The 15,272-nt window shown below is 41.3% G+C and overlaps 1 protein-coding gene across 5 annotated transcripts in view; it reads left to right on the top strand.

Annotated features, from left to right (window-relative positions):
* Positions 1-15,272, top strand: part of ST7L (suppression of tumorigenicity 7 like) — a 112,434-nt gene that overhangs the window by 26,108 nt on the left and 71,054 nt on the right. For all 5 annotated transcript variants that reach the window (XR_009244894.1, XM_058660062.1, XM_004581919.3 and 2 more), the window contains 4 exons: positions 728-806; positions 8,586-8,740; positions 10,448-10,545; positions 10,816-10,930. Coding sequence is in view for 4 of the 5 variants with exons in the window: in XM_058660062.1 (XP_058516045.1) it covers positions 728-806; positions 8,586-8,740; positions 10,448-10,545; positions 10,816-10,930 (447 nt within the window). In the remaining variant the exon portion in view is untranslated. The remainder of the gene's footprint in view (positions 1-727; positions 807-8,585; positions 8,741-10,447; positions 10,546-10,815; positions 10,931-15,272) is intronic.

Raw genomic sequence — 15,272 nt, 5'->3', positions numbered from 1 at the left:
AGACTTTGTTTTTTAAAATTTTTATTAATTTTTAGCAGTTCCAAAGAATCTTTTCAAAATAATAAAAGGATAACTGTAGTGTTTCATATTGGTCACAATCTGATGCTATTCATACTCAATTTTATTTATTATTATTTTTTTAAGATTTGCTTATCTACTCGAAAGGCAGAGTGGCAGAGAATGGCATAGACCTAGAGATAGACTTTCCATCTGCTGGTTCACTTCGCACATCGCTCAATAACTGGCTGAGTCAGGCAAAGCTGGGAGCCAGGAGCTTCATCCTGGTCTCCTGTGCGGGTGACAGGGGTCGAAGTACTTGAGCCATCATCTGTTGCTTCTCAGACATGTAACAGGAATATGGATTGGAAGTGGAGTAGAATTGGTGTGCCAATATGGAATGCTGGTATCCTAAAGTTCTGTGCTTTAATACCTACCCCTTAAACTCAGTTTTGATGTGATATTAGATATATAAATGTTAATGTCCGGTAACAATGTGACTAACCTTTATTGAAATGTTTGGAAAATGTATTTTTATATGCACAATTCCAAATCTGATGTAAATTTTTCAAGAGTTTAATGTGAACTAATAACTCAATTTCTTATTTTACTTGTGTAAACCTGTTACTTAAAGCTTTGTTTATTCTCTTGGCTCATTCTTCATGTGTTTGGCCTAAGATTGCCCATGTGTGACCATATCCTCTACTTTCTGAAATGTTTTTTCCCACAGTTATGCAGAAGGCATGGAGGGAAAGAAATCCCCCAGCTCGGATCAAAGCAGCCTATCAAGCTTTAGAACTAAACAATGAGTAAGTTTGAAGTATATGAAAAATAAGTTTGTTTTGAAGCAAATGCAAGCAGATAACTTTCTCTTTCCTTGTATCTGTTCCTAAGACAATTGTAGTCATTATCAGTCCTTCTCCTTGTTTTCGTACTAGCGGTAATATTCTAAAAACATTTGAGCAAGTGCTTTTGAGTAGAGATTCTATTAGAAATACTTTTTACGGGCCCAGCGCAGTGGCCTAGCAGCTAAAGTCCTCGCCTTGAACGTGCCGGGATCCCATATGGGCGCCGGTTCTAATCCCTGCAGCTCCACTTCCCATCCAGCTCCCTGCTTGTGGCCTGGGAAAGCAATCAAGGACGGCCCAATGCATTGGGACCCTGCACCCATGTGGGAGACCCGGAAGAGGTTCCTGGCTCCCAGCTTCGGATTGGCACGTACCAGTCGTTGCGGCTCACTTGGGGAGTGAATCATCGGACAGAAGATTTTCCTCTCTGTCTCTCCTCCTCTCTGTATCTCTGACTCTGTAATAAAATAAATAAATCTTTAAAAAAAAAAAAGAAATACTTTTTAAAGTAGGGAATTCCAGTGGAAAATGTTGATAATACTTAATAGTGAAAAGAGCACTAAAATACATTTATTTTAATAATTGTTTTTATTCAAATTATTCATTTGAAGCATTTGCTTATCCCTAAGAACTTTATTGGGTAATTGTATTAAAGGCATGAAAAGGGAATTCAAAATAAAACAACCCTGGCATTTTAAGGGCTGTTTAAAATGTTAGCTTTTATTCTTTTATTCCAGTTTTATCTTTTGAAAAGGCATTATCTAAAAGTAACAGATCAATAAATATTAATCTTATACATACTAAGTAGATGGCAAGAGTTAAAATACGATATCAGTTTAGATTAATCAAGGAATGCCTCCTAGATAGTGAATTTAGAGTTCACTAATAAATATCCCCTCCTCACCCCAATATAGTATCCTAAGTAAGAATGCCATTCCAGAGCTGGTGTGCTGGCTCAGTTAGCTAATCCTTCACCTCCAAGTGACCACATCCCAAATGGTCTGCTGTTCATATCCTTGCTGCCCCACTTCCCATTCAGCTCCCTGCTTGTGGCCTCGGAAATCAGTAGAGAATGACCCAAAGCCTTGGAACCTTGCATCCACATGGGAGACCTGGAAGAAGCTATTGGCTCCTGGCTTTGGGTCAGCTCAGCTCTGGCTGTTGCAGTCTTTTGGGGAGTGAGTCAGCAGACGGAAGATCTTTTTGTCTCTCCTTCTCTCTATCTGCCTTTCTAATAAAAATAAGTCTTATTTAAAAATGTCAGTGTAGGGAACTCTAAAGTCAGTGAATAAACTGGAAAAAACTGTTGGAATTAGCCTTACTGAAATTTTGAAACTAGCTAAAAGTAATCTAATGGATGAACTTTTGCAAGAGTCATGTTGTGTTTTAATTTATCATGGTCCCATCCTCAAGTCCTAGCTCAGCAGAACTGTGAAGCCTTCGTTGTGTATTGTATAGCTTTTTAGTACCAGAGGAAGCAAAATAGATTATTCCAAAGAATGATGTTTGTTTATTTTGACCCATTTGGTGGCTCTCTGAAGAATCAGCTAAAGGATTTGCTCTTGGTTTTTGCTAAATAAAACCCATTTCAAGATTGAAATTACTACTGTGGAGGATATTTATTTGAACATTAAAGGCAAATGCATTAGTTCCTACTTGAGCAAGGGTTAACAGCTAGGGCAAAGAATAGACAAGACAAAAAAGTTATGAAGGAAAGCTGGGGAATGAGACACTTTGAAAAGCTCTTCCATATTCCTGGAAATATCAGAGACACCAACATGGCATTAACTAGACGCATGCTTGGAAAAGCTCCGAGAAGGAGCTGAGTGCTCCTGGATGGCAAGCCTTCAGGTCCTACACAGCAGGAAGGAAAGGCTGAGACAGAGTTGTAATCTGCTTGGCTGAAAATTGAAAGTGTGCCACAGCACATGTGCAGAATCCATGTAATAAAACTTCTGATTTTTGTGGAGGAGAGGCCAAGCTGAAGCTGAGCGCTTAGAATTCTAGGCACGTCTCCGGAGTGCTTGGCAAGGACCCAAGTACTTGAGCCATCTCTGTTGCCACCCTGCAGCGACACTAAAATGACGAGGAACTTCTAGGGCCTGGTAAAAACAGGAACCGCCACTGCACTGGCACACACTCTCCGAACGAACACACACTCTCCGAACGAACACACACACACCGAACGAACACACACACTCTCCGAACGAACACACACACTCTCCGAACGAACACACACACTCTCTGAACGAACACACACACTCTCCGAACGAACACACACAGAAATGAACGAACACACACTCTCCGAACGAACACACACAGAAATGAACGAACACACACTCTCCGAACGAACACACACACACCGAACAAACACACACACAAATGAACGAACACACACACACCGAACGAACACACACACCGAACGAACACACACTCTCCGAACGAACACACACACACTGAACAAACACACACACACCCCAAACGAACACATACACAAATGAACACACACACTCTCCAAACGAACACACACACTCTCCGAACGAACACACGCACACCGAACAAACACACACACAAATGAAGGAACACACACACAAATGAACGAACACACACACAAATGAACGAACGAGAAAAGGGAAGGCGAACTAAAAGGGGCGAGACGAACTGAAAAGAAGAACCAAAGGAGAGGGCGAACCAAAAGGTTTATTGCTGAAAACAGGCTGCTCATATACAGTTCTCCACCAATCACTTCTGCCCGTGGGTCCGTGGGGCGCTATCTGATAGGCCAGCAATCACAGGGAGGGGGCATTAGCCTATCCTTGTGACTTCCTGCCTGCCTACTGGCCGGAAAAATCCCACCTCCTGGCACTCGGCCAGCCGCCATCTTGCGGCCCCTCATCCGTGTGGGGTTGGCTGCTCCCTACACATCTCCTGCCGTGTCCCATAATGTGCATTAAAAGGAAGCTAGAATTTGGAGCAGGATGGGACCTGAATCCATTCACTCTGAAATGTGCTGTGGACATCCTTGGTGGCATCTTAGTTGCTGCGGCAAACACCTGTCCCTGTAGTTTCTAAATACACAAGCCTTGTGTTTCTTTGTTAAATTTCCTTCCCTCCCTTCCTTCCTTTCCTCCTTTCCTTTCCTTTCCTTTCCTTCCTTCTTCTCTCTCTCTTTTTTCCTTCCTTCCTAAAAAAGGAGATTTATTTCTTTTTATTGGAAAGCCACATTTACAGAGAGAGAGACAGAAAGATCGTCTGTCCACTGGTTCACTCCCCATGTGACCACAATGGCCACAGCTAAGCCAATCTGAAGCAAGGAGCCTGGAGCCTCTTCCGGGTCTCCCACACAGGTGCAGGTTCCCAAGGCTTTGTGCCAACCTCTAGTGCTTTCCCAGGCCATGGAAAGCAGGGAGCTGGAAGAACTTGGAATATCCTGAACATGAACCGATGCACGTGTGGGTTATTGGTGCTTGCAAGAAGAGGATTTAGCCACTAAGCCATTATGCCACGCCTGGCGGAATTTATTTCTAAATGTGTTATAGGTTTTGGTGTTACTGTGACAGCACCTTTAAAAAAATAGATTATTCAGGAGACAGCACTTCCACTGCTGGTTCATTCCCTAAATGACTATAATGGCTGGGTCCGGGAACTCAATCTAGGTTTCTGATGTGGATCCCAGGGACCTAAGCACTTCAGCCATTGCTGCCTCCTGGGTTCTGGGCTGGCCAAAAACTAGAATCAGGAGCAGCAGACATGGGTATAAACCCAAATACTTAAATATGAAATGATTGGATAGCCACACACAAAATAACAAAAACAAAATGTAAAAATTGGGCCCTTCATACCATGTGTATCAATTCAAAATTAATGAAGGATATAAACATAGGAGCTGAAATACAAAACTCTTAGAGGAAACATGGGGAAAATCTTTATGATTTCAGGGTTTTTTTAAAAAGTTTTATTTATTTTTTATTAGAAAGGCAGATATACAAAGAGGAGGACAGAGAGGAAGATCTTCCATCCGGTGATTCACTCCCCAAGCAGCAGCAACGGCCAGAGCTGCTTCGGTCTGAAACCAGGAGCCAGGAGCTTCTTCTAGGTCTCCCACATGGGTGCAGGGTCCCAAGGCCTTGGGCCATCCTCAGCTGCTTTTGCAGGGCACAAGCAGGGAGCTGGATGGGAAGCGGAGCAGCCAGGATATGAACTGGTGCTCATATGGATCCCTGCATGTGCAAGGCGGGGACTTTAGCCACTAGGCTGCCACGCCAGGCCCTGATCTTGGATTTTGAAGTAATTTCTTAGATGTGACACTACAACTAAAAGCAACACAGAAATGAAATAAATTAGCCCATGAAAATTAAAATCTTTTGTGCATCGAAGAAAACTAGTGAGGCTGTCACTGAGACGTAGTAGATAAAGTCGCCACCTGTAGCTCCAGCGCCATGTTGGGTCCAGCTGCTCTACTTCCAGTCTAGCTCCCTGCTAATATGCATAAGAAAGCTGCAGAGGATGACTCAAGTGCTTGGGCCCCAGTACCCACGTGGCAGACTTGGAGGAGGTTCCTTGCTCCTGGCTTCAGCCTACTCTAGCCCTACTGTAGTTGGCTTTTGGGGAGTGAACTGGTAGATAGAGGATATCTTCCTCTTTCTCTCTCTTTTTTTTTTCTCTCTCTAATTCTGCCTTTTAGATACACTGTCAAGCAATAGATAATAGATTTGTGTTGTTAGGGTTAGCTGAGGGAGATGGTGAGTGATTGCTTAATTCAGAATGATGAAAGTGTTCTGAAATTACATAGTGGTGATGATCAAACAACTTTGTGAAGATATTAGAATTCCTTGAATCGGGGCCTGGCACCGTGGCCTAGCAGCTAAAGTCCTTACCTTGAACACGCTGGGATCCCATATGGGCACTGGTTCTAATACCGGCAGCCCCACTTCCCATCCAGCTCCCTACTTGTGGGCTGGGAAAGCAGTAGAGGATGGCCCAGTGGTTTGGGATCCTGCACCCATGTGGGAGACCTAGAGGAAGTTCCTGGCTCCTGGCTCCAAATCAGCACAGCACTGGCCGTTGCGCTCACTTGGGGAGTGAATCATTGGACGCAAGATCTTCCTCTCTCTCTTCCTCTCTGTATATATCTGACTTTCCAATAAAAATAAATAAATCTTTTTTTAAAAAAAAGAATTCATTGAATTAATACACTTTAAAATGCTTTAAACTGGGCCCGGAGCAATAGCCCAGTGGCTAAAGTCCTTGCCTAGCACATGCAGGGATCCTATATGGGCACCGGTTCATATACTGGCTGCTCCACTTCCCATCCAGCTCCCTGCCTGTGATCTGGGAAAGCAGTTGAGGATGGCCCAAAGCCTTGGGACCCTGCAGCCACATGGGAGACCTAGAAAATGCTCCTGGCTCCTGGTTTCAGACCGAAGCAGCTCTGGCCATTGCGGCCACTTGGGGAGTGAACCAGTGTATTTATGATCTTTTTTTCTGTCTCTCCTTCAGTCTATAAATCTGGCTTTCCAAGAAAAATAAATTTTTAAGAATAAAACAAAACAAAACACCAGGTTCCTAATTGCTATTCTAAAAAACAATTAAAATGGTTTCAAGTAACCACAATAAAAATGCTTTTGTTTTTACAAAATTAAGGTGAGAATCAAATTATCAACATGATTTAAAAGTATATAATATAAATACAGGGTTAAAGAGGTTCTTTTGCCTAAAGATTTCATATATCTTTTCAAAAGTATTCTTACAGATATATTAGTATAAAAATTAGCATTATGACTATCTAATGGATTACACTTTTGAAAATATAGGTTTTTGGGCTTTACATGATAGCTTAGTGGCTAAAGTGCTACCCTTGCATGGGCAGGGATCCCTCATGGGTGCCAGTTTGTATCCTGGCTTCTCCACATCCCATCCAGCTCCCTACCTGTGGCCTGGGAAAGCAGCTGAGGACGCATGAAAGCGTTCGGACCCTGCACCCACTTGGGAGACCTGGATGAAGCTCCTAGTTCCTGGCTTTGTATTGACTCAGCTCTGGCCATTGTGGCCATTTGGGAAGTGAACCAGCGGATGAGAGATGTTTCTCTCTGTATCTCCTCCTCTCTGTATATCTGCCTTTCCAAACTAAGTAAATATATTATATATATATATATATATATATATATATACACACACACACACACACACACACACACACACACATATATGTGTGTGTGTGTATCTATCTATCTATAGAGAGAGCTTTCTTATGTTGAGGTAAAATTCACACAACAAAATATACAATTTAAATATACAGTTTAAAGCTGTATTTGGATTAGCTGGGCTGTCATCCACTACTTTCCTCATCTATAGGCATGGAGCTGGAAGGGATGTGGAAAAACTGGGATAGCAACCGGCACCATATGGGATCCCCGTGAGTGCAAGGCGAGCACTTAAGCTGTGCTGGGTCCAAGAACTGAGTGTTTTAGGTAGCAGTTTGGAGTGGGTGTTCCAGCTTCCTACAAATGCATACGCTGGGAGGCAGCCAGTGATAGCTTAAGTATCTGAGTCCTTGCCATCTACATAGGAGACCCAGATTGACTTCCAAAGAGAGTGACCCAGCAGATGAAGTATTTCTCTGTTTGTGTCATTGCCTTTCAAGTAAAATGAAAATTCTTAAAAATTAAAAAAAGTGAAGTTGCATTGTATTTAAAGCTTCAGAAAAATCCAGTGCATTATAATAGGGAAATATTTGTTGTTTAGTGAAATTATGAATTTAGGATATCATGAATGGTATGAATTTCATTTTTCATGTCTGAAAGACCCTCTTGTCACCAGTTGATGATAGCTGTCTTGCCATCACTGTTGGTCTTGTGCTTTTACCAATCGTGTCTCTCCCCTTGCCTGGATCAGTATGCTTCAGTACAAGAATATAAAGAAGAATATATATATGTATACACACACATCTAGAATAACATGTAAATGATAATATATATACCTTTACATTTTTGTAGCCACATTTAAAAAGTCAAAAACGAGGAAATTAATTTGAATAATGTTTTATTTAACTATGTTCAAAATATTAACACATTCTGTGCATCATTATTTTTAAAATATTATTGCAGTATTTTCTGCTTTTCTGTCTTCAAACTCCTGTGTGCACTTACTTCACCCTGACATCATGTCTCAATTGAGGGTAGCCACGTTTCAAGTATGTGTGGCTCATGATTAGAACAGTAGACAGTGCAAGCTTAGATCATCCAAATTAAGACATTGTCTTCAGAGAGATGTTCTTGGTATTTCTGGGAATGGAAAGGAAGCTTGTTCCTTTTGTTGGCCCAAAATAGAAATTAGTTTATCTTGTTAGCCTGTTGTTGACTTAAAAGATACAAAGAAAAATCTCTGTGTTAATGGAGTGAAGAACACTTGGATTAAGTAGAAGCATGAGGAGGAAGAGTAGGATTGTAAGAGGAAGGATTGGAATTCAGATCAAGGGAAGTTTGCTGCATCCTGTTGTGGCTAAGTCCAAAAGGATACAGAGCAGCATCAGAAGGAATAGTCAGATTTTGGCAAAAGGTCTGGTCCTGGAAGGTATTTCTGAGTCAGAAGTTACAGTGCTCTATTGGTCAAAAGGCTGTCTTTCCAGTTTGCATTCTATCCCACATGAAATGAATGTTAAAAGAAACATGTTGCTCAAAATAAAACAATTCTTTGCTTTAGTAGTTTACTTAGAATTGTTTTTGCTTGCTTTCTTCATAGCTGTGCCACTGCTTACGTCCTATTGGCTGAGGAAGAAGCAACAACCATTATAGATGCAGAAAGGTTATTTAAGCAGGCACTCAAAGCAGGAGAAACAATGTACAGGCGATCGCAGCAGTGCCAGCACCAAAGTCCCCAGCATGAAGCTCAACTGAGTAAGCAAATTTAAACTGATTTTTGCTGTCTCCTATAGCTTCTATAATTCAGTCTAACGTTTGAAACATGAAACAGCAATAGGGGGCTGGCATTATGGCACAAGGATTAAAGCTGCTTCGTATTCTTACACCTGTATGGGTGCTACTTCATGTCCTAGCTGCCCCACTTCCCTTCCAGCTCCCTACTAATGCCCTGGGAAGGGCAGCAGATTATGGTTTAAGTGTTTGGACCTCTGCTGCTGCTGTGTGAAACCCAGAAGAAGCTCCTGGCTCTTGGGTTTGGCCTGGCCCAGTGTTGCTCATTATGGCCAACTGGGGAGTAGACCAGTGAGTGGAAAATCTCTCTCTCTCTCTTTCTAAATAAGTAAATAAAATTAGAAAGAAAGAAACAATAGTTAAAATTTGTAGTTGTTAGCTAATTTTCATAAGTGATCATTAATCGTAATGCCTACAAGCCAGCAAGACAATGTATATTAGCCAAGGAATGCTTGTGTAAAGAAAACAGATCAGCCCTGCCCCGGTTATTGAGAGGAAATATGCTGTCCTGAGACTTAGCAGTAATCTTTCATTTAAAAATTGGACTGGTTATGTTTTTGCATAACTCAAAAAATGTTCAGGACACTGAAGAGCCTTCTAGTGATAATAAGCAGCTATTACCTTTATCTTTACACTTGAAAACAACAGAAGTGTGTTATTTCATGCTTTCTGAGCTTAGTACAAAATTTAGCCTTATATGTGCATTGATATTTTTGGTTGCTTTTTCTCTATGTTCTGTTTGGGATAAAATTGGCTACAACCCAATGTGAGGTCTTTTAATTTAGTTTTTGGGCATATTTTCCTAGTTATGATTGAGAAACTTTTACAAAGGATGTTAGACTCAACAATACTGCTGCTTGCTATTTTTGTGGACAGAGGATTTTAGTTCATGATTTTGGCATATAATGAGCAATAAATTGAAATATGTTTATATTATCCGTTAGCAGTTAAATTCTAAGACTTTTGTTTGTGAAAATTAAAATTTACATGTTGTCTCTCTAAGTTAAATATTGCTGTTTATGTTTCATTAATTCATGTTGTTATACAACTGTGGGAATATGAGCTTTTTCAACCTGGAAGTATGCTTGTAAAGGCATTTGTCCTCGTGTAATCTTAAATATAGTTAGGCTGCAGAATTTTATAGCTTCTTCCAGAAGTCTTTTTTAATTCTTTGCTCATAGTTAAGAAAGGTTTACATTAACTATGGAAATCTTTTGATTAACATTTTTGTTTTTTAGATAAAAGTATAGGAAATATAATTGTTTATATAGAAATTAAATAATAATTTAGTATTATATTTTTCTGTTAATGTTTGTGCTTCTTTTATGTTAATGTTAAAATATACTTTTTAATCTTAAATACATTTCTCTCTGTATTACTATATTTAGATTACTTGGTGTTAGAGGCAAAAACAATTCAGTATATATATATGTTTCGCCTTCTATTTAATTCAGTATATATTTTAAGCTTTACACAGAAAACTTAAAACATACACACAAGATACAGAGAACCTCTACTCAGTATTCATCTCTCAAATTCAACAATCATTAATATTCTTCCTTCTGACACAATTTAGTTTTAGTTGGATCTTACAATGTAAGCAACTAAAATTAGTGGTTAGTATGCTGAAAAATAGCAGGCCATAATACATCTTTTTGTATTTCTAAATAGGGAGAGATACCAATGTGCTGGTGTATATTAAAAGAAGATTGGCAATGTGTGCGAGAAAGTTAGGAAGAATAAGAGAAGCAGTAAAAATAATGAGAGATGTAAGTAAAATTAAGGACTGAATTAATTGTATTTATTCCTCTGAAAAACTAAAAATGTAATTCAAGTTGCCAGTTATTTTTAGTGACAAATCACTTTTTTTAAAATTTGGTAGACTTATAACAAAATAATTCCTTAACATATTTACATTTCTTAAGAGTTTGGTCTCCATAGTTTTATATAGAAACATATAAATTTCTGCTTTAGTAAAACTGGTTCAGCTGTATTGAGTTTTGTTACAATTTTAATCATTTTTTCCCTTTAATATACAGTTGATGAAAGAATTTCCTCTTCTTACCATGTTGAACATCCATGAAAATCTCTTAGAATCACTTTTAGAATTACAGGCCTATGCAGATGTTCAGGCAGTCCTAGCAAAGTATGATGGTAAGTCGTATTGTCGGAATTGATAGCATAATTCAAGTATTGTTTTAGTTATATAATCCTACATATGCTCCTATTATACTATATATTTATTTTTTTCTGTGAAGTCTTGTCAACTGATATTTAGTATACATAGGTGTAAGTTGCCATGAAACATCTAGTTTATCAAAACTTTCAAAATCAAGTGCCTGCTTCTGTTGATACTTAATTTGTGTATTTATTGAGTGGCTAGTATGAGTGAGGCTCTTGGAGTATAGCAGCCAACAGAGGACAGGGGTAGAGACCTCACAGAATTTGTAGCTTAGTGGAAAGTATAAGCAGCAGTTACGCTGAAGACAGTCTGTTGAGATGAGTAGAAACCAATGGGTTCTGTGCCTGTAGGAGGATGCCTGGTTTATTCTGGAGTGTCAAGGAAGGCTAACAGAATTTTCCTAGTGGTATTTATAAGAGTAATTCGAAACAGCATTTTTACAATACTTTTAGTACAAAGCTTTACTATCTTATCTGATCGTATAATAAAGTAGGATAGTTATTTTTCTCTTCTTGTTACTAAATTAGGAAAGTGGAATTTATGAAAATGAAGTACTGGGAAAAGTTGATCAATAAATGGCAAGCCTAAACTTAAATCATTTCTTTGTTGATTAGTCTTCCCACAATTAGCAATACAATATATATTGGCTATTTTGATTATATGCTGTAACAGTGCCAGTTTGCCACAAATAGAAATGAGAGAATTTTAAAAGATACAGAAACTTTCTCCTTATTCTGAATGAGGCATCAGCTTTTAGCCCCCAAGCTGGAGAGTTCCTGATAAACACAATATTTCTAGAAGGTCTTCATTATAACAGAACACCTATAAGTAATTTACTCATGTTTTTCCTGTTATAGTTTCCTACACACAAACCTAAGAATCCCCAATTTCTGGAGAGTTAGAAATGTTTTATATTTGGAAAAGGAAGTTTTTTCTTTCAGCCATCTGGAATTCTTAGAAAGTGCTGTGAAATAGTGGAAGCTCATGGAGATATTTGCGAGAAGTTCTTTCCGAATGTACCTTACTAGACTGCCGTCCTACTTGTGATGCTTAGGATGAGCAAGATTATAAAAGTTCGGAATATGACCTGTTTTGTTAAAAATAAAGTTAATAAAGCATATCTTAAGTGGATATGCTTCTGGATTTTTATTTGTTTTCATTAAGTTTCAGTTTTTACCATTCATAGATCTTGAAAAGTTGAAAGCAACTTCCTTAGTTCTCCATTTTGTTTCTATAACTCTAGAATCAACAGCATCTAGAGTTCTTCAGTCTTGCTGTTTTTATTCACTATTTTGGGCATTTTTTAAGATTGGATTTATACGGTTATTTAGAAAATAAAGAAAACACAGGTATCACTTCACCTTTGTTAGAATGGCTACCGACAGGGTCCAGCATTGTGGCACAGTGGATCAAGCTGCTGCTTTTGATGCTGGTATCCCATGGTGTAGTGCCGATTCTGACTTCCATCTGCTGCTGCTCTGATTCCATTCAGCTCCCTACTAATGCACATGGGAAAGCAGTGGAAGATAGCCCATGTGTGTGGGCTCCTGGTACTCATTTGGGAGACCTGCAGAGTTTAGGGCTTCTACTTGGTCTGGACCAGCCCCGGACATTGGAGCCATTTGGAGAATAAACAAGCAGATGGAAGATCTCTCTCTCTCTCCCCCAAATCCCACCTCTTCCTTCCTTCTTTCCTCTGTGTGTCCCTCCCTCTCTTTCTGTAACTCTGCCATTCAAATAAATAAACAAATCTTTAAACAGTGGCTGTTACCAAGAAGAAGAAAGTAGCAAGTGCTGCTCAAGATTTGGAGAAAGGGAAACTCCTATATGGAATGTAAATAAGCACAACTATTATGGAAAGCAGTATGGTGATTTCTTTTTTAAAAAATTTTTTATAATTTCTTTTTCATGATGTTTACATAGTTGAGAAGGATGCACACCGATGTGACCCACCGATCAGGTTGGGGTGATGCATCAAGGAAGAATGGGGGAAGTGGATGAGACAATTGCTTTCATTTTTTTTTCCTTTTTCTAGAGGAAAAGGAGAAGGGGAGAGGGCTGCCTCTGGTAGCCTAACCGCATTAGTACCTGGGAATGTGGGACAGCCACTTGATGTCATCCCAGGGTCCATGATGTGGAGCATGTTCTGAGGGTACTGCTTAGGTGGTTTTGATAGTTCTGAGATGGTGGTGATATTGTTGCTCCAAAAATAAGGAAATCCTTCCAAGGTCCATTGGCTGACATAGTTCACCTTATAGTCTCCATTCACCCTGATACTTGCTGTCAACACCTGGCTGGGATAGTTGTTCAGTTTGTTCTGCTCTCCATCCTCCGCCATGGTACTAGACATCCTCTGCAGAGCACAGTGATCTGTCATGCTCCCCATATGCACCTATGTATGCCATCTGCTGCAAAGGGTTCAACAACTGAGGAGACCTAGTTCTGACATATGCACTCCATGCTTAGATCACAGATCTGTGGTTTTTTTTCCCCTGGTTACACTTTTTCAGTCCAGCAGTCCAGTTTGGGAGGTCCCCAAAGAAACCTCAACTAAGGCGACTCCAGACATGACTTCTGTGTGTCAACAGATGTGTGGTCCAGCTAAGTCTGTCATCCACAGTTGCAGTCACCTGGTCCCCGGTTCCATCTCATATACAAACCAACAGTTGCTGTGGCCCAGCCCAACCCTACCCAGTACACATTAGGCCCTCACACACAACTTATGCACTGCGGGAACTCAGCTTAGTTGTAGCAACCCCAATAACCTCCACCAGGCTTGCCCCAAGCCTTAGTTCCTACACATGCTTATCAGCACACTGTTCCAGTCTATCCCACATCCCATTGAGCTCTCGTACACCTCAGTAGGTGTTGGAGTCCAACTCAGCCCAAGCAACCTCACTCTCTTTCTAGTGGGTGCTGTTGCAACCAGGCCCACCCCCAGCCCTGATTTCTCATGCTCATCAGTGAAAGCTGTAGCCCATCAGAGAGATGCCCACAGTTTTCCTACTAGGCCCATTTTCCCAGCCCTGGATCTTGTACTTTCCAGGTGGTTCTGCAGTCTAGCCTGACAGTACTTGCTACCAGTCTCAGCACTTGCCAGATGATGCTGCAACAGAGCCCAACCAGCTATTCTTACTGTGGCTCCTGCATGCACCAGTGGTTATTATCGCTTAGTCCGACCTGGCTCTCCCCCAGGCCAGCTCACATGCAAGCCATTTGGTTTTGTAGCCCTGTCCAGCCTATTCCACCCCAAGTCACAGCTCTCACTGTCACCAACGGGAGTAGTGACTCAGCAGGGGAGTCCCTGCAATCTTTCTACTGGGCTCACCCCCTGCCCCAGGGTCTCAGGTGTGCTGGTGAGTGCTGCGACCCAGTCTGGCATGCCCTGCCTCACCTCGGCATTCACCAATGGGTTCTGCAACCTGGTTCAGCCTGGCCTGCCCCCTGTTCCAGTTAATGTTGGTGGGTGCTGTACCTTATCACAGCCCGGCCAGCCCTTGATCCCAGCCTTAATGTGAATTAGCTGGTGTTATAGCCCAACCTGGCCTGTCCTGCACCCATTCCTGGTTCTCACATCTGCCAGTGGGTACTATGAACTGTCCCAAACTGGCCTGCCCCCAGACCTGACCCATATGTATGCTAGCAGATACTGTAGTGTGGCTTAATCTGTACTGCTCCCAAACTCCACTCTTGTACTCACTAATAGGACTGTGTCCTGACAGAGGAGTTTCCCAAGCTCCTCTGTCAGACCATCTCCCATCCATTGCATATATCACACAAGCCCAGCTTGACATTGCCCAACTGTGTCCCAACATTAACCGCAGGTACAGCATCCTGCCCTACAAGCCCACCCCCATTCGGCTCTTACCTGTGGGTGCTACAGCCCAGCTCTGCGTGGTTCATCCCAAGAACCAGGTTTCACATGCTTCAGCAGGTGCCGAGACTTAGCACAGCCTATTTTCCACACACTTTGGCTCTTTTGAGTACCAGCAGGTGCTGGAGCCTAGCCCAGTCTGGTACACCCCAGGTACAGTCCACATCCATGCCAAGGGATTCTACAGTCATGTGCAGCCCAATTTGACACCCCCCCGCCCCCATTCTGATTCTCACACTTACCGGTGAGAACTACAACCCAGCATGGGCATCCTTTTAGTTCCCCTACCAGGCCTGCTTCCAACCACAGATCTTTCACATGCTGATGGTTGCTCTGATCCAGATCAGTATAGCCCATTGCTCGTCTTGATCTTTGCCATTGAATGCTGCAACCTGGCTTGATCCAGCCAGTCCCCAGTCCCAGCTCTCACTGATGGATGC

Source organism: Ochotona princeps, chromosome 2 (assembly GCF_030435755.1).
Source record: "Ochotona princeps isolate mOchPri1 chromosome 2, mOchPri1.hap1, whole genome shotgun sequence".
Classification (NCBI taxonomy): Eukaryota; Metazoa; Chordata; class Mammalia; order Lagomorpha; family Ochotonidae; genus Ochotona; species Ochotona princeps.
This window is presented reverse-complemented; position numbering and strand designations above follow the sequence as displayed.